At 47.1% G+C, this 25,284-nt stretch overlaps 1 protein-coding gene and 1 long non-coding RNA gene across 2 annotated transcripts in view; one reads left to right on the forward strand and one right to left on the reverse strand.

Annotated features, from left to right (window-relative positions):
* The window catches only part of LOC131480517 (uncharacterized), a 189,811-nt gene extending 174,270 nt beyond the window's left edge, over nt 1-15,541 (forward strand). Inside the window, exons 2-3 of the long non-coding RNA XR_009245578.1 lie at nt 14,785-14,847; nt 15,225-15,541. This is a non-coding gene — a long non-coding RNA (uncharacterized LOC131480517). The remainder of the gene's footprint in view (nt 1-14,784; nt 14,848-15,224) is intronic.
* Nucleotides 11,983-21,830, reverse strand: MINAR1 (membrane integral NOTCH2 associated receptor 1). The gene is made up of 3 exons (XM_004578300.2): nt 19,441-21,830; nt 16,735-16,971; nt 11,983-12,492 (listed from the first exon to the last, which is right to left on the reverse strand). Exons 1-3 carry the CDS (start codon nt 21,754-21,756, stop codon nt 12,295-12,297), a joined length of 2,751 nt encoding a protein of 916 aa, XP_004578357.2. The 5' UTR covers nt 21,757-21,830; the 3' UTR covers nt 11,983-12,294.
* Nucleotides 21,831-25,284: the final 3,454 nt, after the last annotated feature.

Here is a 25,284-nt window from a genome sequence, read left to right on the forward strand (position 1 = left end):
GCAGAAGGAAATGAACAAAAATGAAAACACAATGGCTCAAGCTGTGTAGGACGCTACCAAAGCAGTACTTAAAGTGAAATGTATAGCCCTCCACACCTATATGAGAAAAGAAGAAAGTTCTTGACTAAATGAAGTTGGCTTCCACTTTAAAAAGCAAGGAAAGGGAGGCATAAATAAAGCCAAGATAAATGCAAGAAATGACAACAGTCCCAGTGGAATTCGATGAACTAGAAAGCAGAAAAACGATAGAGAAAGATCAGTGAGCTCCAATCCTGCTCTATTAAATAAAATGTCAAACTCATTAGGAGAGAGATGAATTAATTGGAAGCATTTTTCAAATATTTTACCAACTATAATTATACATATTTGGGGAGTTTGGTGTGACTTTTTTGTGCTTTTGAAACCATTTACAAATTTACTGTTTTTCATAATTTATCATATTCACTTCATATGTACATATAAACACACATACATACTACCTTTTCTTGAAATTGAAAACATGCATGTTATTATCATATACATATGGTGTGGGATCTGTGATGTTTCTAAAGTGGGAAACAAAAGATATTGTCATGGAGATGGTATAATTCAGTGGAGACAATATTTGTAACTAATATATATATGTGCCAAATAATGTGCCATCCACACAATTTTGATTGTCTTTATATTAACTTCTACAGATGAAAGTGCAAAATTTGTGTTTTTAGCTTATTTCATTTATCATAATGATCTTTGGTTCCATCATTTTGTTACCAATGACAACATTTGTTTGCTGTTGTGAATGCTAGAAATTTTGCTCATTATTGTACATAGTACATGAACTGTTATTCTGTTAATATGTGATTCTCTCTTCATCATTGATAGTGACAATATCCCATCACACACACACACACACACACACACACACACTCACTATTAATACTGAATAATTTTCTTTCTTGAAACAGGTCACAGGTCCTTGCTCGTATTTCCCTGCTTCTTCATACATCTAGCAGTTTTTCCTGGGTACTTGACATTGTAAATGTTTCATGATTTAGCATCTACATGATTTTGGTGTCTTTTGAAGAGCACTAAAATTGGAGCTGGCATTGTGGTGCAGTTGGATAAGCCAACACCTGCACATGCCAGTATCCCCTATCAGGGCAGCAGTTCCAGTCCCTGCTGCTCGCCCCAGCTCCTTGCTAAGGTACCTAGGAAAGCAGCAGGTAATGATTCAAGCACTTTGGGTCCTACCTCCCAGATCTGGATGGAGTTCCAGGCTTCTGGCCCTAGCCTGGCCCAATCCCTGACATTGTAGTCTTTTGGGAAGTGATTCAGTTAGATGAAAGATCTCTTTCTCTGCCTCTCCCTGTCTCTGTTGTTCTGCCTTTCAAATAAATGCACTAAATCTTTTTTCTCTCTTTCTTAAAATGAAAGAGTGCTGGCATTTGCTTGAATAGGTCACATTACTGTGGACCTCCTGGGGTTTCCTGGAGACTTGTTGGATACATTGTTTAGGACAATTTCTGAGCAATCTTTTTCCAAGTTGCTGGAGCCCTATCGATATGGTAGGACCCCTGTGTCATCTGTTCTGGGCATCTTGAGAATTCTGTGAGATCACCTCACTAGAGTAGATGGGAGTCAGAGACCCCCTTGACCCTGTAGGTTCTGAGATTTGTCTACCTCACAGATGCCCAGTAGAGGGTTCTTTGCCTATTGCTGAAATGTAGGCTGCTCAGTAGTCAGCCAAACTCTGGGTAAGCTGTGTCTGCAGACTTGGAGTTCTTCTGTTTCATTGTGTGGCTCCCTAACCTTCAGAACTCTGCCTTGCACCCAGCTTCTGGCTCCCCATGAATTCTGACCTCATCAGATAAGCAATTCTTCTCCCAGGCTCCTGCCCCTGTACTCCAGTCCAAAAGGAGCTTCTCGATCAAAAGCTGGGGTGACCAGAATGCCTAGCTTGCTGTCACTCTCAGCTTCAAACATCGCTTCCTGTGCCTTCTGCCATACCAGTTAGGTCATAAAACAATGGATTCATTTATTTGCTATACTTTGTCCATTTTTCTAGATTTTTACTTTGGGAGAGGAAGTCTGGTTCAAGCTTTTCTGTAGCAGGTAGAAATCTACTTTGACTGATTTGTGTTATGTTGCTCTATTTATCAACACAATTCCTTATAATTTCTTTGGTGTCATGCTTAGAAAATCTTTACATTTATTCATATTTTCTGCCAGTGCCATAATGGTTTCCTTTTTTTTCAACATTAAATTCTTTCACCCATGTAGAATTTATTTTGCTGAACAATATGAAGCATCATCTAGCTTGTCTCAAATGGTCAGCCAATTGTGCTAATCCAATTTCCGCAATAATCCATTGTTTCCTTGGAGGTACAAGATCCTTGTCCGAATGCCTACATTCACATGCAGTGGTAGCTGTATCTGGACTGCTTATTTTGCTCAAATCAGCCATGGCTGAAGCCATGTAGGAAAGTTATCCTGATCTCCAAAGTGCTGATTTAGAAGCTAATTGTTAGACTGCCCTCCATAGAAGCAGAGTATACTAGGATGGAAGCATGTCCGGCTCTGGGGGCAAAGGAGGAAAGGATGTTGGTTCCCCTCTCTCCTCTACTTCTTCTCTATGCAGGACTAGACAAGGGCCCTCCTTTTCAGTAGGAGTGTGGGGACAATGACTCACCTCCTTTATGTGCACACCCCACCTAACCATGTCCTCCTGTGGGATACAACTTTGCCAAACTCTAGACATATCTTTGCTATGTAGACATCTCTATGCACTCACTGGCCTGCACTGCTCCCTCTGCTGGGATTCACATCCCTTCTTTTCTCTTCTGGAGACCTCTTGTTCCTCCTACAAGAATTGGAGATCAGCACACTTTTCTGGATTCCCCAGTGTTCCTGCACTGGCTTCTCTCCCAACAACATACATACCCTTTACATCTGCCTCTGCTGTGTTTGTTGATGCAACTGTCTCCTATGGCTGACTAGAAACTGCTACAGAAAACAACTGTGCTTTTCTTACCATTTTTCTGGTCTGGACAGTGCTCTGTGGGTGTGAGTTGAATAAGCAGTAAGTGGTTGAGCGTGAGGGTTCAATAAATTGATTCCCCCCTCCAACTTTGTTGCACATTTCAAACATGGGCTTAGCCTTTGGGGCCAGTTCCTTATGTTCTTTGGTGCTTCCTGGTGCTTCTTTGGTGCTTCTCTCTCTTTAGGGATGCCTGGTCCCTGATGCTAGATCCCCCAAGTTAGCTCAAATTCCTGTCTTTCTCTTCCAGAGGATGCTCAGTTTTTGGCTTACTCAAGGGTGAGGGGGAAGGCGGGGATTTGGGACCACTCACTAATCTTGCTAGCCTTTAGGATGGTGGGTCAGGACATTGGTATCTAATCTGGTCCTCACCTGCCACCTCACTGGCCTTCCAGGTTGGCTTCATGTGCTCGTGACCTCCCATCTGCCTATTTTCCTCTTGAATGGAAGAAAAGCACCTTACATCTGCTGAGTAATTGTTCTGAGCCAGGTGCTTTGTAAATGGATTTGCACTTAATCCTCTGAAAGCCTTATGAGATCACAGTTAGTCCAGAGAGGCTGAAATCTGCTCAAGTTTAGAAGGAAAGTGGCTGATTCCATGACCCCCCACATATGCCTGGTTCTAAGTACCCTGCCCCTTCTGTATCATCCTGTCAGCTGTCTCATGTCCTGGGCACTGGATGTCTCATGGCCATTGTTTGAACAGAGATATGCTGGATTAAACCAGCTAATTCAATCTCCCAATATGAATCCATGCCTGTGATTCTGTTATCTGGGCTCAGAGAGTAGTTGGACTTCTCCAGCTTAAACTCACTGGGGACCTACAGTGAAAGCAAACTGGGTTTTCTCCCAGATTGAGTTCCATAAGATCAGGGCAAAACACAGGTGCTGGAAGTCTTTGGTCTGCAATAACGATCCCTACTTGCCAGGTTCACTTGAGGCAGTCATAAACCACCCATGTAGAAAGGCAGTTCCCACTCCTCAAAGTGTCTCTTCCTAACTTTGAGCCCCTCACCATCCTCACCAATGGGTCCAGAGGTCTGCACTTACAAATGCAAACTTGGCTCCACAGCCTCCTCCTGGTCCTCAGTTACCACAATGGCTTCCTGACTTGCTCTTTCAGTTTCCACCCTCAATTCCCCTTACTCAGCTCTCCAACTTGCACCCAGAGGGCTGTGTTAACAATATAAATACAGATTACATCATGCTCCGGCTTGCAGCCTTCCAGAGTCTTCCAATTATATTTAAAAGGAAACCTCACCTCCTTCAGGCAGTCTGCAAGGGCTTACATAATCTTCTCCCAGCCTACATCACTGCTGTCTCCTCACATCATGTTCCTCAGCTGGTTGGCCAAGTTCTGATGGCAAGGGCCTTCTTCCATGTCTTCCCATGCCTTCCATGTCACCCAAACAGAACCTTGGCAGGCAAGCGCCTTCCACCAGAAATACTCCTCCCCTCTTGGCCCTGTCCTTTGGGAAGCCTTTCCTGGCTGTTTTAACCCAAGGGCTGCTTCCACTCCTCTCCAAGTTCATGTTTCTTTTTTTTTTTTTTTAAAGATTTATTTATTTTATTACAGTCAGATATACAGAGAGGAGGAGAGACAGAGAGGAAGATCTTCCGTCCGATGATTCACTCCCCAAGTGAGCCGCAATGGCTCGTGCGTGCCTATCCGAAGCTGGGAACCAGGAACCTCTTCCGGGTCTCCCACGCGGGTGCAGGGTCCCAATGCGTTGGGCCATCCTCGACTGCTTTCCCAGGCCACAAGCAGGGAGCTGGATGGGAAGTGGAGCTGCCGGGATTAGAACCGGCGCCCATATGGGATCCTGGGGCGTTCAAGGCGAGGACTTTAGCTGCTAGGCCATGCCGCTGGGCCCCAAGTTCATGTTTCTTATGACATTCCCTTCCCTCCCCTTCATTGTACCCATTGCTGATTAAAATTGCTCTATTTGCTTACTTGATGGTCACCCACATACCCATGAGAGTGGACACTCTAACACAGAAGGTCTAAGATTTTGATTTATTCATGTGTTGACTTATTCATTCAATAGATACCTGTAGAATGGACAAGACAGCCCATTTCAGGGACACGACAGCAGCAATATTTTGGCATCAGACCTCTGCCTCGCGTATTCTAATTGCTCAATGAATATCAGTTGACTGAAAAAACAAAGGAATAAATCAAGGGTCAGAAATAAACTGAATCAGAAAGAAATGCATACGTCACATATTCAGTGCAAGTGGTCAAAGTGACCTTTAACTGTAAAGCAACAAAAATGCTAATCTTGACTGGCTGAGACACACAGATCAAACGACATTGGTCCAGAGGAAAATGAGCTGGAGAAAGGCTCCCTCCGTGGGACTTCTGGAATTATACAAGAATCATTAAAATGTGGGACATGGCTGGGAGTAACCAGCATGAAAATACTGTGAACATTTCTTCTATTAGCGGGGTGACTACTCAGTAACCTATTAGGCATAATTTATGAAGTGCTTTCCTTAACAAATGAAAGGAAACTGTATTTGCAATTAACTACTCTCGCACTGCTGGTTTCTCACAATAACTTGATGTGCAGGATTTAATGAATCTGTCAGGAATGTTCATAAACCAGTGTAACTAGAAGTCAATTTTAACAGAGCAGAGAGGCATTGCATGCAAGGACAGAAATGTATGGCCTGGTTCTGGCTGTAAACCCAGACAGTCTCCTCTTATTTTTCATTGTCAGTGTCTGTTTCACACACTGAGGATTCCCTTCTCTGGAAGTCATGTGCACCTTGTCCTCCTCCTTTCTGTCACAAGGACTCGTGGAGATGCAAACAAAACATGGGTGCAGCACCATTGCCACTATTCAGACTCACCATGGAGAGAGCTCACAGGAGTGGTTTCAAACTGGAGTCCTAGAGCCCTGAGAGATGGCATCTATGTTTTAAAAGTCCATTTAATAATGTGAAGTGAGTTAACCAAGTATTGACGTTTGCTGGTACTTGGAAGGAAAAGCTAAATTAGTGACAGACTAAAATGCCATGCAATAGCATATTGTCTATTGATTTGTCCTTGTAGCATGTATAAATATTTTTCCCTGCAAGATTACTGATATGCGTTGTCTTCATTCAGTATTTTAGAGCACAGGGGCAAAAATACAAGCTCATACTAGCCCAGCCAAATGCAAACTTTGGATGTATGGGCCCAAATTAATACTTTACTAATGCCCCCCCCTCCATTGTACAAGCACTTCCAAGATCTTGTCAAAGATTGCCTTCTGGGTGCCAACGTCACATTCTTAATTGCAACGCGCTGTGACTCATGCTTAATCACTTTTCTTTAATGACTCAAGCAGGAAGGCTAGTGACATTTGAGTGGCAAAAAGGATATAATAGAGTCAGACTCATTCTCTCTTCAACATCTTCCATGACACAATTTTACCATTAAGGCTTGTGCTAAAGTGCAAATCAACTAGGATTTCATAGTCAAGGAAAGCCCTTGGGAAGGAAAAATTCTCGTTGATGTCAACAGATCCCATGGACAAATCAAAGGAGCAGAGTAGAAAGCTCAGACAATCATACAAGCTTTGGACAGTTTATGTCAGAGTGGAAAGAAGACCTTCCTAATGAAGGGTATGTGTAAATAGATAACCCAACAGGAAGAACCCAGCTGAACCCTACCTCACATCACAGGCAGATATGAATTCCAAAAATACTGACTGAACTCTAAAAAGCTCCTAGACAAAAACACAGAGCATCTACCTGACCCTGGATTCCATAAACAATTCTTTAAAAGGACCCAAATGATCTTATCTAATGAGAAAAACTCAAAAATGTCTAAATATTAAGATCAAAACATGGGGTACTAGCATGATGGCTCAACTGGCTAATCTACCTGCAAGCACTGGCATCCCAGGTGTAGGTTCATGTCCTGGCTGCTCTTCTTCCCATCCAACTCCCGTCTTATGTCCTTGGAAAGCTTGAAGAATGGCCCAAATCTTTGGGCCCCTGCACCCATATGGGAAATCCAAAGGAAGCTCCTGGCTCCTGGCTTTGGATTTGTTTTGCTCCATCTGTTGTAGTCATTGGGGAGTGAATCATCAGATGGAAGAACTTTCTGTCTCTCCTTTCCATAAGCCTGCCTTTCCAATAAAAATAAATAAATCTTTAAAAATTTAAAATGTGTATCTGTTTAAAAATCAAAACATTCGTCAGAAAGTCACCATCCGTGGAGTTACAAGTACAGCTCAAGGAATGGAAAATACATTTGTAACTCACATCTGACAAAGAACTTGCTTCCATAATGCATAAAACAATTTCCTAATCAATAAGAAAAAGACTAACAGTCTGATAAACAACTGGGCAGAAAAGTAATTGGATGCTTCACAAAACAGAATGTCTTAGTGCCCAAGAAACATACAGAAAGGAGCGATTCTAAATCATCATCAAGGAAACGCAAACCAAGAACACAGTAGCTGCACCTACACAGACAGCAAAGTGGCTGAAATGGAAGAGACAATGACACTGAAATCACTGTGGGGAAACCACACTTAGCTGGTGATAGTGCACACTGACACAATCGTGTCAAGGGTAGAAGTTTAGGGCCAAGCTTATGGAAGCTACTGTAAGGTCCATTCCATGATAGAATGGATACATGAACTGGGATGCATTTACAATGAGTGGGGTAGTGGTAGCGAGAAGCCACAACTATGCATAACCACACGGCTACCCCATGGCTGTGATCGGTACACACAAGAGTCCACCGTGCACAGCCTCAAGCTCAAAAAGAGGCCAAACAAACCTGCCTACAAGTCTGGGTAGAATTCTTCTTGGCAGGCAGGTTTTTAATGGGAAGAGAGTGTGGTAATGTCTATATGGGCCATTCAAATAATCTGTGGCTTTGTTCTAGGCACTGATGACATGGAATTGTTCAAACTGAAAAAAAAAATCCAAGTTGGACACTTGGGCTCCACAATGGAAGACTGAACAGGTACCACTTAAGCAGAGAATGAAACCGCACAGCTCGATCTTCTATTTTTCCGTTTATTTACGATTATATTTTGAAGAGGCAGATTTTACATAATAGCTTCAAACCAACCATTGTACATTAACCAAATTTTACACAAGCCATTTGAAAAAAGATCTAAAAATGTGCTTAGTTACTGGTATTATATAACATGTATCAAGCACCAAGAGTGTGCTGAGAGCTGTACAGAACACACACAGAGAAGACACTGTCCCGGCCTTCAGACATTCCCGTGCATGTGGGGCTCTTCCACATACAATGGCACCTTGCATTTCACACTCTTTTGTTCATAAGGCATAAATAAAGAAATTTGTTGCATTTCTCTTCGTTACTTTATAAATATCAAATACTCTTCCCTCAGATGCCCTACCAACCATGACACTCATTTGTGCCTTGAAACACAAACATTCATAGTATAATATATAGGAGAATGAATTAATATTCACTCTATCACCCATCATATCCTTGCAGGTTGGTTACACTCTGAAGCAGGTTGCATTTCAACCTTCACGAATTCCTATACCGCTGAATTGAGTCTTTCACTCTTGGCTGAGCTGTATTGTTTTTCCAGACAAGATTTATCTTTGATAAACTGAGGACAAATCAGCACTGCCTTAATTCCCCCCCAAAAAACAGATCATAACTAGGGCCCAGAGACTCAGAACAATTGATGTAACTAGCCCTGCAGACATGAATTGTATAGCTGCATGCTGTAAAATACAAACAACTTGCCTTCAGGTAGTACTGAAAGACATGAATATGATTTGCTTGACTGTCTTTGCAGTGTAAAGAAAGGAGGACCTATATAAAATATCTGGAAACTGTAGGCTGGGAAATTTTTTCTGCCAGGCTGTGTCCAAAACCAATTCAGATTAGAAAAAAAGGAATGAAACAATTTTAAATTTAATCATTGGATAAGGAATTGGATTTCAAAATAATTCCTTCAATTGCATTGTGTGTTTTAAAAATGTAAGTAGGGGGCCCAGTGGCGTGGCCTAGCAGCTAAAGTCCTCGCCTTGAATGCCCCGGGATCCCATATGGGCGCCGGTTCTAATCCCGGCAGCTCCACTTCCCATCCAGTTCCCTGCTTGTGGCCTGGGAAAGCAGTCGAGGATGGTCCAATGCATTGGGACCCTGCACCCGCGTGGGAGACCTGGAGGAGGTTCCTGGTTCCCGGCTTCGGACAGGCACGCACCGGCCGTTGCGGCTCACTTGGGGAGTGAATCATTGGACGGAAGATCTTCCTCTCTGTCTCTCCTCCTCTCTGTATATCTGATTTTGTAATAAAATAAATAAATCTTTTAAAAAAATTAAAAATGTAAGTAGGGGCTGGTGTTGTGGCATAGTAGATAAAGCCACCACCTACAAAACTGGCATCCCACATGGGTGCCAGATAGAAACTCGGCTGCTCTACCTCAGATCCAGCTCCCCTAATGGCCTGGGAAAGGTAGCAGAAGATGGTTCAAGTGCTTGGACCCCTGCCACCCACAGGGGAGACCCAGGTGGAGTTCCTGGCTCCTGGCTCCTGGCTTAGCCTGGCCAAGTGCTGGCTATTGTGATTATCTGGAGAGTGGATCACTGGATAGAAGATTTCTCTCTCTCTCTCTCTCTCTCTCTCTCTCTCTCTCTCTCTCTCTTTCTTTCTCTCTCCTTCCAGCTTTAAGTTTAAATAGTGTTTAAAATGAAAAAAAGAAGAAAATGAATTTTAATAACTTCAAAGACATTTTATTTTGCCTTATGTAAAAATGCCAGTGGTGGAAGATGGCACCCAAATCAAGGGATAAATAGGACAGTGTGTGGGTCACCAGCAGACAGCTCATTGCAGAAGGAGCAAAAGGGTATAGATGTCCCTGCCCCAGTGAGATCTGCTCCATTCTGCAAACTAGAGGAACTAGTATAGGTCCACAAGTCTGGTGAGACTTAGAATCAACCATGGGAAAGGATCTAACTATGAATGTTTCCTTCCATTCATCCCAAGACACCAAGCGTCCAATTGCCTCAAGTCGTGACAAAGGTCTGTAACCTCAAATTGAGACATGGTACCACTGTACCACTGGAGTGAGAGTGACCCCTGCCAGAGAAAATCACCTTACTTTTTGGCTTTCACTGATCATTTTCCTGGGATAGTAGCCAGCATGGATGTTTCCATGATGTGATGATGACATTGGGTTGTATTTTTAAAGCCTCTCCAGACTTGGAGCAAGACAAAATTTCTTTGCTAGAGATGGAAACTGCAGAAGATTCTGTGGAGTTCTTTCATCTCTTTCTTAAGGTAGGGCTGCTAGTCATGTCCTCCACTAAGTAGCTGGGTTGGCATCTGGCCCACATCAGGCCCAGGAAGGACATATAGACTCCACCCAGGGCAGTGCTTAAAGTGTTTTGGTCCTACCTCCCCATGGTCCTAGTTGTTAGGTGGAGGGATATGGTTGGGATTCGACAAAATTTTCTCCAGTCCTGTGAAGGTGTCTGACTGCTCTTCTCCACATAACAGAACAAAAGGCTTACAATCACCATTTCTGGAGCTCTGACAGCTTAATCTGCAGTTAAGCAGGGCATGGCGGGATCTGCATAGGGGGTGGTGCGGCATCTTCATGGGTGAAGGGGATTTGGAAGGAAAGCAAAAACTTGTTTCTAGTGCCCAACCCAAAGCAGAGCACCAAAGGGTGAAAATTCTGATGTCAGGATACTTGTTGATTTCACTTGCAATGGTAAATCCTCAGTTTTCTATACTAGGGCTTCCACTCCAACCACCTAATGGGAAACTGACACACAGACATGACCACAGAAACAAACATGAAGACCTCTAGAATAAGTCATCACCAAATTCCCTGATGACCCCTTCCTGGTGAACAGTCGCATGGGACAGGGCGAGCTAAGGGTTACTTAGAATCAGGACGAATGCTGGACACCTATTGCTTTAAAGATTGAGGTCCCACTTGCAGGAATTAATTATGCCACCCAGGGGACTAGCTTCTGCCATTCATGATTTGTTTTCTTTAACCTAAAACAAAACATTAGAATCAGATGTGGTTAATGATCCTTTCTGCTCACTTGTTATCAAAGCACCATCCCGCAGGTGGACACTGAGATCAAATGATCGTGAAATTACAACAGCTTCACGCACACTGGAGAAACCTTGCTCTCAATTATTGAACAGAGAAGACAATAAACAGAAATTGGCATTTAGACAGGCATATAGATAGATAAATGGTTAAATAGATTTTTTTTGCACAGCTGACAAGTATTCAAAACTCTGGAGTACATGTTTGAGAAGATCTCAGTGCCTTTATCATAGGGTTGAACAAGCTTCAGACTCGTTTTAAAGCCACTGAAAGTGGCACGCAGAAACCACAGGTTGCAGTTAGAATGTCAACATGTAGCCGTTATCTCTACTCTTCAAGGCACAAGGACAAGTCCTGAACTCCTCAACTCAGGTGTGAGAAGCAGAGCGTCTGCTACCAGCAGGACAGAAAATCCAGTAGTGCGGCCATATCCCCCTGGCAAAGACATGGGATCCTTCGGGGGTAGCCATGTTTGTCAAGTGTTACCCTCACGCCATCAGCAAGGGGCTGGGGACATGCAGGTCTCCAAGAAAGGACACCTGACAACACAGCCGGACTTTGGCAGTCCAGCTCCTTGTTGCCTTGGGAACAAGGAGGAAGATTCCAGAAGTTTCCAAGAAGATCTGCAAGGATGCAGACCTTCAGTTGCTGTGAGAACAGAAGGGCAAGAGGGAAAAGTCGGTAGCCCTTGGTGAGAGTCAGCAAAGAAGTCACATTCTAGCAGGACATGGGTCCTGCTCCTTCCCTAGCCATGGTATACCAACCTTAAGGAAAAGGGCCTAGCTTGGTCCCCCCTTGCTACCTCCCTAAACTTCTACAAAAAAAGGCATACATTCAATACCTTCTTTGTGACTCATCCCTCATCCCCTCACCCAGAAACCTCATGGAAACAGACTCCCATTCATCTTCCCCTTCTTTTGCTTGAAATGTTCCTTTGGGACTGACTGGGACTCCATGACCTTTTTTTTGTGGGAAAAGATATTGCACTTCTAAAAACTGCATCGGAGGGGTAAGTAAGCCAAGCTACTGGATAGGTGGCTCTCTCTCGAGAAGGTGTAATCAGCTAGCTACCTTCAGCGTCCTCAAAACCTCGCCATCATGGCAGTATCTTCCAGGTGACAAACAGTGGCCTCATTGCTGCAAGCTCTCCAAATACAGAGGAAGACGTGGGTCGCCATGAGCCGTGTGTGACTGTGGCGTCTGTGACCTCAAGATTTCATGGTACAGATGGGGACCACGATGACCAAGATGACGGTGCATGCAGCGGCGGCAATCAGAGCTGCTATCTTGCACACCTTGGCTCGTCGGAATTCAGCTTCCTTCCTCTTTAATAACGAGTCGTAGCCTGGAGTATAAATATCTTCCATCCAGTACTCTAGGTTGTTTGGGTTCAAAGATTCTTGTGTCTGAAAATGAGAAGACGTTAGAAACACAGTAAGAACCTGACGTTAGGACAATCGTGTCACTCACGAAGCCCTTGGGTCTTCTGCAGCTGATAGAGATGAACAGGGACTTGAAACTGTCCTCCACCCCACACATTCTGGAATACAGCAGCTCCCTCCCCTGCTAAAAATGGCACCGTGGTTCTGACTCAGGGTCTCCTGTGTGTGGAGAAACGAAGTGAAGCCGAGACAAACAGGGTTCTCGACTTCAAGGCAGACAACCAAGAGCAGGCTGCTCCCTGGACATACTCCTCCCTGCAAGGAAAGTCACTGGAAAGTAGTCTCTACCCACAGGCCCTGCTGGAAGGAAGACTGCCCTATCATCTCTTTGCTCAGAGAAGCTTCCACCAAAATCAAAGGCAACTCTAAGATCAGTGCTTCAAACAAAACACAGAATATTTCCATTTCAAACATTTGGGCTGAGCCAGCTCAGGCCACAGCTTAAACTCAAGGTCTAGAGATTCTGGGTGGATCGTCCCCATACCAGGCTTAAGTGACCATTCCCAACTTGGTGCCACTACAGCCAAAGACAGAGCCCCCACCCATGTGACTCCCAGCTCCCCTCAGATTGGTCAGCCACCTGCAGGAGCCTCTTCCTGCACCTCTGTGTCCTGATATCATCCCACTCCTCATGGATGTGGACAGTTGCATCCATTCCCATAAGGAAGGTGGGGCACTCATCTTAAGGCCAGCCTTGAATAATAAGTGTCACCCCAAAGCAACACCACACTGTAACCCAGAGGGAAGCAGTCAGCTACATCTTTAAAATCCTCAAATATTGAAGATTTTCCTGTTGCTGTTTTTTTTTAAATGTTCATAAACACAGGTGCATTAAAAACCACACACAGAGGCTCAGACCCCCAGAGACTTCAAACAAGAGCGTGCCACATGGTCGTGGAATGTGTAAGGTTCTAACCCAGGCCTGTGACTCTCCACCTGCCTTCACAACTGTGCTCTGCTCTTCTGCTCCCTGGGATGGATGCATTCCGGTTGTTCCCAGTCAATAGGGAGAGAGATGCTGAAGGATTTATTCCTGCACTCACCATTGCCTCACTCACTTGCCCACTGCTCAGATATTCTCAGGCCCACGCTTCAAGCACTGGGTTTGAGACCCTGACCCTTCAGACCCAGCAGTCGCAATGCTTTTCGCCAGAATGGATCCCTCAGTTGATTCACTGGCTATGGACAATGTCCCCTTTCCCACCTGCTCATACCACCAAACAGCACCCTGCTTAGTACCCTCCTCTCTTCCCTCCCCCATCCCCCTTGGGAGCATCCATCTACTTCCTTCCAGGAGGCTGGCAACCAACATGCTGTGGGTTCCTGGGCTTTGCTTTATTTATCTCTTTTTATTGGAGAGGCAGAGAGATGAAGATGATAGAGAGACAGAAAAATATAGAAGAGAGAGAGAGAGAGAGAGAGAGAGAGCTCCCACTCTCTGGTTCATTCCCCAAATGCCCAAAAGAGCCGAGGCTGAACTGGAGCTGAAGTCTCCAGGAGCCAGGAACTCAACCTACGTCTCTCACGTGGATGGCAGGAGCCCAACTCTGTGAGCCATCACCATTGCCACCACATCAGCAGGAAGTTGGAGTCAGGAACCAAAGACAGAAATCCAACCCAGGCACTATAGTCAGGGACACAGGCATCACAACCAACGCTTTCACCACTGAGCCAAAACCTGCCCCTTCCTGGGTTTCATTACTGTCCTCTCACCAACAATCTTTTAGAAAAATTCCCCTCATATAAGGTCCTCTGCGTAATCACACAGACTTTGCAAGAAAAAAAATCTGCAACAGAACCTTGTGCTGGAGGTTGGTGGTGGGAGGGGGCTGTCCTGAGCTGCGTGGGGGTAGTTCTGGCCTCCAGAAAACATGTCCTCATACTTGGACCACGTTACATGGAGAATCAGCCTGTTCTTGGCATGGAAGGAGTGGAGTGGATGCTCAGCCAAGAAGATGTGGCCCATGGTGGATCTGCTGCCTGACTTGAAACAATGGGTGAAGGGTCACCCAGTGGGTGTCAGGTTCAGCCTGGGTGCAGTACCATTGACCCGACCCATCATCCTCCCTACTTGGCCCAGAAGACATGTGTTGCGAATGACAACCAAACTGTCTTTTCAGTTTGCCTCCAGCTCGGCAGGAGAAAATTGGCTTGCTTTCATAGCTCTCTACGCTATAGTACAGGCTGGGATTCAGCCTGGGAACTACTCTATGTTTAATTAGGTTTTTTTTTTTTTCCTTTTTTTTTTTTTTTTAGTATCTGCAAGTTCCAATGGCACCAGGAAGCAGAGAGGTGATTGTGAGGTTCCCAGGGACCCCGGTGAGTGAACACAGCTATGAATGGGGCCTGGAAATAAAAATAAACACACTTTGCCCATTCTCTCAGGTGAGCACCACGGAGGGCGCGTTTGCACACTGGCCACGGGGGAGCCCAGGGAGAGAGTACAGATGTTAAAACTGCCCTAACACAGGCTCAAGTCCCTGCATAGCCTCCCTGACTTTACTAAATGCCCCAGGCTGTCCCTGCTTCCCTACGGGCACTCTCCCAGGAGTCCTGAGCCCTCATTCCTCCTTTGAGCTGGTGCAACTGGAGAGGCTGGCCTTTGCACATGTAGCTAAACATCACCTCCATAACCAAAGTACCTATTTTTACTCGTGTGTGTGTGTGTGTGTGTGTGTGTGTGATTTTATCCTCAGCCAGTGAGTTGTTTGATGACTCACCCTCTCAAGATCATTCCACAACACTGCCCAAACATTGTTTATCACACCCGCTAAGCCATCCACACCTGCTGACTGCAAGACTCCTGATGACCCCACAACAGAGCTGCACAGAAGCCCAACTGGGGGAGAATCAAATCCTTGTCTAACCTGCTTGCCAGCAGCAAGAAGACCCAAGAGGAGTCAGCTCCAATGGACAGGTGATGGCACACAATGCACTTGCACTGCATGAAGGGGCTCAGGAGATCACACCCACAAACCTCACTTGCAGTGTGTGGCCCCACAACTGCTTTTCATTTAGGGACTCTGATAAACCAATAAATGACACTACAGGCACTGTGTGACAGGAAGCGCCACCAAAGCCTCTGAGGAAGAACGCTGTGGAGGGAACAGGAAGGAGAGAGTACGAAACTCCTTGTGTGAGGGTTCAATGCGGCCTTGGGTGTGCCTGGTCCCAATGGAAAGCTCCAGTGTTTTCTACAGTTTCTCATTTGTAAGGTTGGGAGCAGTCACAAAATTTCTGCCACTACCTGGGCCTGGAAGCCTGCTGGACACACACCACTATGCAAAGCATCACGCAGCAACCCCCCACCCCCACCCCAAATCCTTAAGCAACACCAGGCACCTTAAACATACTATTTTCCATCTTCACAATGACTTTTCAAGTCCTGCATGATTATGCCCAGTTAAGAGAGAAAAGGATGCAGGCATAGCAGGTGAACTAAAGATCATAGGTCATCCCCAGGGATCAGGCATCTCCCATAGTCCTTTGGGTCTTTGCAAAACCCGGCCACACTGACCCCTACAGGCGGCTCTCTGACACTGTGCCTGATGGACATACACTCTCACCCCGAGATCTGAAGGTGACTGGCTCAAGGCTGAGCCCACAGTGGGGAACTGGGTGCCTCTTCTGCCTTGGCAGTGACAGGAAGACACAGAGAGATGCGATATGAATGGGACCAAAATGTGACCCCAACCCAGCCCTGCCTGTGAGTGGACAAAATATATGCCCTCTGGCCACAACAGCCTTCACAGAGCTCCCGGCGATGGCTCTTACCTGTGGCCGCTCCATATGGAAACACAGTCCATAGCTGGGCTCCCACCAATATGCTTATCCCACGCGCTACACACAGAAGGAGAAATCAGCTTGTGTGGCGGGAAACAGTTTGGCGCGGGTCTCGTGAGCAAAGACTAGAATCTGTACTCATATATAGAGTCTTAAATGCATCGTTAGCAGGTCAGAGTGGCCCGGGGAATCCACAAACAGAGCAAACACCACCAACCCCTTGTGCGCTGGGCTACATGACTCATTCAAGTTCAAATTACACCGTGTGGGGTAGGGATTTGGGGTTGGAGTTAGGGAACCCAGGATGTTGGAGAGGGCAGGGTTGGGCTGGCCGAAACCATTCTCGACCTGTGCACTCGCCAGGGCCCAGTTGGGGTGACCTCCGCTACTGCCACCCCCCACCCAGGACAGCAAGGGGCTCACCTGGAGGTCAAGGGCTGTCAGCTTGCCCTTGTCGCCTGTGTTCCGTGTGTACTCCTCGATGGTCCAGGAGGGCTGGCCCCGCTTCACCTCAGCCAGCTCCGTAAGCCGCATGTCAGTGTACAAAGGGTTGCTCTTCATGTGGGCCTTGAGGGAGGCGGGGTAGGGGTGAGGGCTGAACACCTGCTCCACCAGGAAGCTGCCGTCTTTGGGCTGCTTGGGTAGGCGGTGCTGCGAAGCCTGCAGAAGGGCACAGAAGCAGCACGAATGCCGTGGGGTCTCCCAGTGATGCAGAGCAGCCAGCAGCTCTCAGCCCCAGGCCCTGTAGACATTCAGACTCCACCAATCATGGCCCATGTGCATACAAAAAGGAAATCTCTTGTCCCCCTCCTCCCTCACTGTCAGTCCTAGCATGAGCGCATCTGTCTGTACCAGAAATCCTCATGGCATCACTCCCATCATGAACCCTCACTATACACGTAGAAACCCCAAAGGCCGGAAACACTCAAGATCACTTGGCCCCAGGTTCTCAGCCTGATTCTTCCAGCTTCAACGAGTGCTGGTGGCAACAGTGTCCATGAACACCCCCTCTGGGCTGGGTCAACTGAACCCATGGATGCTTCTTGGTCTCCCTGGAAGGAGGAAGCTACACTAAAGAGCATATGGTTTAGAAGCTCCTGAAGACAGCTGAGTCCTTATTTGGAGACACTAGCATAGCCCAGGGAAGAGCATGAGCCACTGTATCAGGGAAAGAAGCACTGCTCATCTGTCTCACTCTCTGGGAACCTCTGTTCTCAGTGGACCCTCAGAAGCTTTGTAACTGTGGGCATGCCCACCTGTGCGATCTCTAAAATCACACACAGACCCTCTGCTATCTTGTAGCCACCTTGTGACATCTTGTGAGTTCCCAGAAGGCAGAGGCTGCCCACTCAGCCTCTTTCCCCTGACCAGTCAGTGGAGTTCCACTGTGGAGAAGACATGACAGCTAGAGAGTATCCAGGGATGAGAAAGCCACTATGTCAAATTATAGAAGTGAAACAGAGCACAGTCAACAGGAGTGAGCCATGCAGAGAAGGAAGAAGCACGTGTATGTGTGTGTGGCCCACAGGTCGCCCAGGAGCATCTCGGCTCTTGCCCAATCCCAGCCCAACACTCATCCCTTTCCAACCATCAGGACTGCTGACTCAGACACAGAATGCAGCAGGAACTGTCCAAAAATCTCAGCAAGAAAATGGAGTTGCCTCTTTTTTCTCACTCCTCAAGGCAAAAGGACCTTGGAAGGGGCTTCCCTGATAGGATCCATTTTGCCCAACCCCCTAGGTAGTGCCACGCTGGGCTCGGTAGGCAGAACTCAGCGGCGAGAGTCACGCCCTTGTATTTGGGGAACTCTGAACCCTCAGGATTTAAGTGCCTGCAACCTACCTCATATTCTCTCTCTCTCCGTTCCCCTCTCTCCCTCCTTGGAGAAGTCAGGAGGCACTAAGGTTCTCTCTGATAATATGGCAGAAGCAGGAATGGGTACGGAGACAAGCAGCACACTGACATCACCTCCCTGTGACCCAAGAAGGCACCCTGGGTCCATTCACAAGGAGCAGGAACAGCTCATGCAGAACTAAGAACTATAGAAGACATAGGCTACAAACTGACATCTTGCCTGGTAGGACCAGGAACCCCTTCCCCACTCATCCTATGCTCTTGCTAGCCATCCACTTCTCACAAAAACATTCTTACTTTTAACCAGGAATAATACCTGGGCGGTGGATACTTGGTCTAGTGTTTAAGATGCTGCCTGGGCACCTGCATCCTACACAGGAGTGTCCAAGCTTGAGTTCTTTTTTTTTTTTAAGATTTATTTTTATTACAAAGTCAGATATACAGAGAGGAGAGACAGAGAGGAAGATCTTCCGTCCAATGATTCACTCCCCAAGTGAGCCGCAACGGCCGGTGCTGCACCGATCCGAAGCCGGGAACCTGGAACCTCTTCCGGGTCTCCCACGTGGGTACAGGGTCCCGAATCTTTGGGCCATCCTTGACTGCCTTCCCAGGCCACAAGCAGGGAGCTGGATGGGAAGTGGAGCTGCCGGGATTAGAACCGGCGCCCATATGGGATCCTGGGGCGTTCAAGACAAGGACTTTAGCCACTAGCCCATGCCGCCAGGCCCCAGGCTTGAGTTCTGACTCTGGGAAGCAGCAGCTGATGGTATCAGACATTACATCCTGGGTTTGCCTGGGAGCATCTGACTGCCTTTCTAATACATAATTTTCTTAAAGAAAATTAGGGCAGAGTGTACCATTTTCCTTAAAGGGGAAAAGGGGCTTACCATGGTGTATGTAATGCAGTCCCCGGCAGGAACGGGTCACACGCACACTCAACAATCACTGTCCTCATTCATCTGTACTGTGATCTGTTGTTTCTTCAAAGGATGGTTGGCCCTCCTCAATGCACCTACCTGTTCTGACCCAGCTTGCCCACACCAACTGTCCAGCAGCCCACCGTGCTTTCTATTCTGGGCGGTGTGGCAGCCTGCAAGCATTCCAGCTGAGTGACAACTCTGGGGGAACACACTCCCACCCTATGTGGGTCCTTCCTCGCAAGGACCACCCACCTGCCAAGGCAAGGTTAAACCAAGCCAAAGGTGTGTTGGCTGCAACCCACACACTCAGGCTAGAATGAACTGCTGCCTACCCAGGTGAACTTGACTCATTTACCTCTTTGGGTTTCCGATGCCAGTCCTTACTTTCCACTGCCGGGCCCGCATCTTTCATTTCCTCCCCGCTGAGGCCTCCGCGGCTGGAATAGGTGATGGTGCGCCAGTCTCTGGGCGAGTTGGAGATGCTGGCAATCTTGGATTCTGTGGCGCTGTTCTCCTCAGTCAGGGACCTGGAGGACGGACGGGTAAAGAGGCTTTTCTTCAGGGCCTGGACGCGTAAGCTCTCACTGTTACTTCCACTGGCATCTGAACAACACCACTCCGGGTTGTTCTCCAACGGGGCTGTGTGAGAGCTCTCGTGCGCCCGGAACACACGTGGGGAGGCTGTGTCGTCGGACGGAGCTTCACTTGTCAGGGAGTTCAGATCCATCTGTACGTTCACCTTCTCGGGCTGCTGCATCTTCTGGTCCAGTTTGTTGAGTTTGCCCAAGACCTGGGAGATTTCCTCACGCACTCCAGACAGCGACTCCAGCTTCCGCTCGATCTCACCAATGCGCAGCACCAGTTTGCACACACTGGTTTTCAGCTCCTCCTCCGAGGGCTGGAGGCGCTCGGGTCGGTTGACCTTGTCCCCCTTGCTGCCAGGGAACCCATTGGCAAGTTTGGGGAGGTGGCGCTCAGGAGAGCTATCACAGTCCGACTTGGGCAGCTGGGACAGGGATCCAGTGCTGTTGTAGCAGGACGAGTGCATCACTCCTGTGGACCCGCTGACGCTCATGTCGTCGAGAAAACGGAAAATGTCGCTGATGTCATCGCTGACGACCTCCGAGTCGTCGTCGGAGTGCTTCAGGGCATGCCTGTCACTGTACTTGCCCTGCCCAGAGTTGCACAAGTCTTTGCCTTTCTTGGACTCCAGAACCTGCTGTTCGGTCTGGGTGCCCACGCTACTGGTGTCCGAGCTGAGCTGCCCACTGGTGCAGCCAATGCTCTTGTCTTTGAACTTCTTGACTGGCTCGTGCTTCTCCAGGTCGATGGGGGGCGGGATCTCTTTAGCCTTGAGCCCGTTGGGTTTGGCTGCATAGCCAACCTGGAGAATGGGCGGCTGGTCCTTGGGCACCAGGTAAGCTGGGCGTCTGTCTGGAGCGGGGAAAGCAGGGCTTTGGCTGCCGGAACTGGGGTAGCGTAGCTTCTCTTCCCCAGAGGGATTCCTATTGAAGAAAGACCGCTCAAAGTCAGGCACTTCCTCCGTGTTGAGGCTCCAGCTTTTGGCTGGCCATGGGGTCTGTTTGCTGGGCCGCCCTGGGCAGCGCCGGGCTTCTTGGACTCCGATCACTGGTGTAGGTCCGAAATAGGTGGAGGCTTGAAGATCGTCCAGGCTTTCATGTTTAACTCTCCTCTTGTCGGGTATAGGGGAATATTCCGGATTCAGGTACTGGCTGTTGTAGGGCATTTCAAAGCTGTGATTGAAGAAGGGGGGTTTGTGAGGCTCCTTCCGGTTCTGGGGCTCCCCACATTCCCCATCTGCTTTGCCGGGGGGGCCCACCAAGCTAGGGGAGACAGGCATGAGGTTGTGAAAGTCCTGCTTGAAGATGTTCCTCTTCTGCACACAAGACTGGACCACAAAGGGCTCCTCGTTGGAGAGGAAGGTCTCCTTGAGGCCCTGGCTGAGGGACAGCGAGTCCTGGTCGGAGATGGACTCGCTCTCGAGGTTCATGGGAAAGTAGGTTCGCTGCATCTCACAGGGCCGAGGGCTAGCCACGGAGTAGGGGGCCAGGGCCTGCAGCCGGTCCAGAGAGGCAGCTCGGCTCTTGCCCTCCTTGCTGACCCCCAGCAAGAAGTTGGGCTCAGAGGCCGGGACGAACTGCGGGCAGTCCTTGCAGTCCATTTTGCGGCTCTTGGAGGATTGCCTGGTGGGGTAGCCCCGGCTGAAAGGCCTGTCGTTAAGCTCACAGTTGAGTGACTCGCAGTCAGCGGCAGAGCAGATCTCTGTGATCTCCGTGTCTGAGCGGCAGGATTCAAAGGAGGCTTCCTTCTTACGCATTTTCTGGCGGCCAGCAGGTAGCTTCTCTTTGGCCACGCCCCCGTTCATCTGGATCAGGTTGAAAATGGTCACGATGTCGGCCGCCACCATGATCTTCTTGGACTGCTGGTTGTTCACGTTGCATTTCATCTTGTCTTTGAACAGCGTGGCTGGGAAGTTGGGATCGAGACAAGCCGTGTAGAAGAGCACGCTCCTCAGCTTGGCCAGCTGCGACAGATCGAACCGTGCGCACAGTGATTTGCACAGGTCCTGATAGGAAACGGTGTTTTGCTTGCTGTCCAGCTCCTCCAAGATCTTCACCAGGAAGACAGAGGTCTCCTGATTGACCTCCATGATTATTAAGATGTGGAGAGCGTGCAGACGATGCAGAAACTGCAGGCCAGGTCTACAGGGATGATATGGGAAGAGAGGGGGGATGGGGAAGAGGATTATTAAAACGTCACTGCAGTTTTCAGTCAGTCATGCCATGAACACACAGAAAGAAAACATCTTCAGGCCAGAGCCATGGCAAAGCAGATAAAACTATCGCCTGCAGTGCTCTAATCCCACCTGGGTGACAGGCTGAGTCCTGGTGGCTCCACTTTCAATCTAGCTCCCTGCAAACATGCCTAGAAAGCAGTGGAGGAGTGCCCAGGGACTTGGTTCCCTGCACCTGCATGGAGACCCACAGGAAGCTCCTGGCTCCTGGATTCAGACAAACCTGCCTCAGGCATTGTGGCCATTTGGGGAAATTAATCATCAGACGGAAGCTCACTCCACCTCTCTCTGCCTCTGCTTCCCTGTAACTCTGCCTTTCAAGTAGAATAAACAACTAAAAAAAAAAAAGAATTTTAGTGGCTAAAAGCATATTAGGGACTTTAAAAACATCTCTATTCCTTTCCCAACATTCCACCTTGCAGAAATGATCAATGACAATGACAGTGCACAAAGATGTGCATTATGAAGGTATTTATAATCAAAGGAAAACCACACATCTGAGATAGCCCAGTTGTCGGGAACACCACAAGTAAAACTGACTACAATATATCATTAATCTTTGCAAATATTAATAAACTTACATTATTGAATAGCCTTACATTATCGAACATCCTTACAACAGAGTACTACTCATCAACTAAAATGTTCCAGTGAATGGGACATGCCATGTCATGGGTGAATCTCAAATATATTCTACACAAGCAGAAGAAACCAGAACCAAAAGGCTACACACGATGAAGACACCTCCACCGGCTCATGGAAATATGAAAGTATAACATGTTTTTGGTGGGGTCGGAGTAATGGCATAGTGAACTAAGCCTGCACCTGCAGTGTTACCAGCTCATACGATACCAGTTTGAGTCCTGGCTGTTCCACTTCTGTTCCAGTTCTCTGTTTATGGCCTAGGAAAGTAGTAGAAGATGGCCTCTTTGCCCCTGTACCCATGTGGGAGACCAGAAGGAGCTGCTGGCTTCAGATTGGTCCAGCTCTGACTCTTGCGCCCATTTGGGAAATGGAGAGATGGAAAATTTCTTTCTCTCCTTCTTGTTCTGTAACTCTGCCTTTCAATCTTTCAATCTTTCAATCCTTTTCAAAAAATGTTTTTAATACAAGGCTTTCAGCTTTTAATTCCATTTTCTGTGACCTCTTGAAGTTCCTGTGTATGTGAGTTCCCTGTAATGACATTCAACAAAACAGGAGAATGTTTGCCAGGGCTGGATGTCAGGGCAACAGTTGTCCTTAAAGAGGCACAAAGAGACTTTTCTGGAACAATAGAAGCATCCTATATCTTTGCTGCAGTGGTAGTTACACACCTATACCCTTTGTCAAAATTTATGGAACTCCATGCTAAAAATGTGTGCATTTGAACATATGTAATGATGCCCCAACTTGTAAATCACACAAAACTTTCTAGGACACAAGAGTGAGCAAAACAATTAGAAAATATATGTGTCTACCTTGATAATATCTTCATGACAGACAATGGTATCTCTTCTTGGAAGCCACAATGAAAGAAAATATTCTACATTAAAATATCAGTAGTGGTTGAGCTTGAAAGGTAAACATGAATGTTGATCTGAATTGGTCATCTTTCCTCCTTGTCCCAGCCCTGGAGTGTGTTACCACTCAGATGTTCAAACTCACAGCCAAGTTGAGAGAAGTCTATGGTGAACTCTCATAAGCCAACCAATGGATCTTCACATTAGCGTTGTCCTGGATTTGCTTTATCATGTGTCCATGCATCATCAACCTGTCTTCTTTTGATATCCTTCAACATAACTGTCATCTGTTTATTCACCTCTAAATACATCAACTTGCATACTATTGACCCAGTCCCATCATGTGTGCAGTTTTTCTTTTAACATGAAGCTCACAAACAGTGAGCAGTATAGAAATGCTGAGTGTACATGGGCTGATGTTCTGATTAAAGCCTACACTTGTGTTATAACCAACCCCTTATAAAGAATTTTGCTCCCCAAAATTCCTCCGAGCCCTTTCCTGGTCATTCATGGTTCTTTTTTTAACTTGTTTTTGGTAGGTGACTTAGTTTTTCTTTTAACTTTCAAGCTTCTCTAAAATTCCTACAGGGAGCACATACAACTTTTTTTCATCACAGACATAAGTGAACCTTATTTAAAAACAGAGGAAAAAAGCATCTACACCAACTGATGTGCCAAGCTTTCACAAAATTTCCTAAGAGAAGATAAGTTCCCTCATTAATAAATCTGGAAATGGCCTCTAAGATTGACAGAGTACAGAACATGTTCACTGCCTAGACACATACCATGTAGAAAAGAAATTGGGGGGCCTCTCTGGGAGCTTAGTGGGTAATGCTGCCACTTACAACATTTGTAAGTTCCATGTGGTACCAGTTCACAGCCAGGTTGTTTCACTTCCCATGCAGCTCCCTGCCTGTGGCCTGGGAAAGAAGTGGCAGATGACCCAACCCCTTGGGACCCTGCACCTGCATGGGAGACCTGGAATAAGCTCCTGGCTTCGGATTGGCTCAGCTCCAGCCGTTGTGGTCATTTGAGGAGTGAGCCAGTGGATGAAAGATCTCTCTCTCTCTCTCTGTGTAAAATCTGCCTTTCAAATAAAAATAAATAAATCTTTGAAAGAAAAAGAACAAAAGACATTCTGATCTTCAACTTAAATGATTCTAAAGTTAACTCCATGGTTGTGGGTCCAGCCTATTTTCTTAGGACTAACTTTCAACATCTTGAGCCCAAAGGCCTTCCCCCCAAGGACAGCCAACCCCTGTGAACTTCAACCAGATTTCCAACTTTTGAGCGGTGTCTCCCATGGATGCCTGGAGACAGCCCCCATCCAGTCCCACCCGTGATTTATCCCACCGCATGAGCCTGACTAATAAAAAGCCTTCTGCATCAGGATGCTCTGGCTCCTTACAGGTGGGGACAACCTCACTCAGTTAGGTTCCAAGGACAGAGATAGGTGTGGCTGCCAGCACAGAGTACAAATGCATGCCATGAGGGGGAGCAGCAAAGCACAGCACACAGCACGTTTGACTTAGTGGCATGCACACCTTCGCACACACGCATCCCTTCAGTCCCTCGCAACACCTTGGGAGGCCTCTTGTACTTCTACTATGACTCTTGCACAGATAAGGACATGGCCTTGGAGAACCCAAGTGTTGGCTGGTAGTGTAGATAAATAACATTTCAAGCCAGGCCTACTAAGCTTGGCACACATTGCATCCCTGGAAAACCCAAGATCCTGGGAGCGATCTCAACTATACGTCCTACTATGCATGGTGGAAGAATTAGGAATCCAAGGTGAAGAGAGCTAAGCTTCCACTTGTGCTGGTGACATCCCATCCTCCTGCCAATGCACCTGGAGAGCAGCTACTTGGGCCGCTACTACCCA

The sequence above is a fragment of the Ochotona princeps genome, chromosome 6 (genome assembly GCF_030435755.1).
Source record: "Ochotona princeps isolate mOchPri1 chromosome 6, mOchPri1.hap1, whole genome shotgun sequence".
NCBI classification, from domain to species: domain Eukaryota; kingdom Metazoa; phylum Chordata; class Mammalia; order Lagomorpha; family Ochotonidae; genus Ochotona; species Ochotona princeps.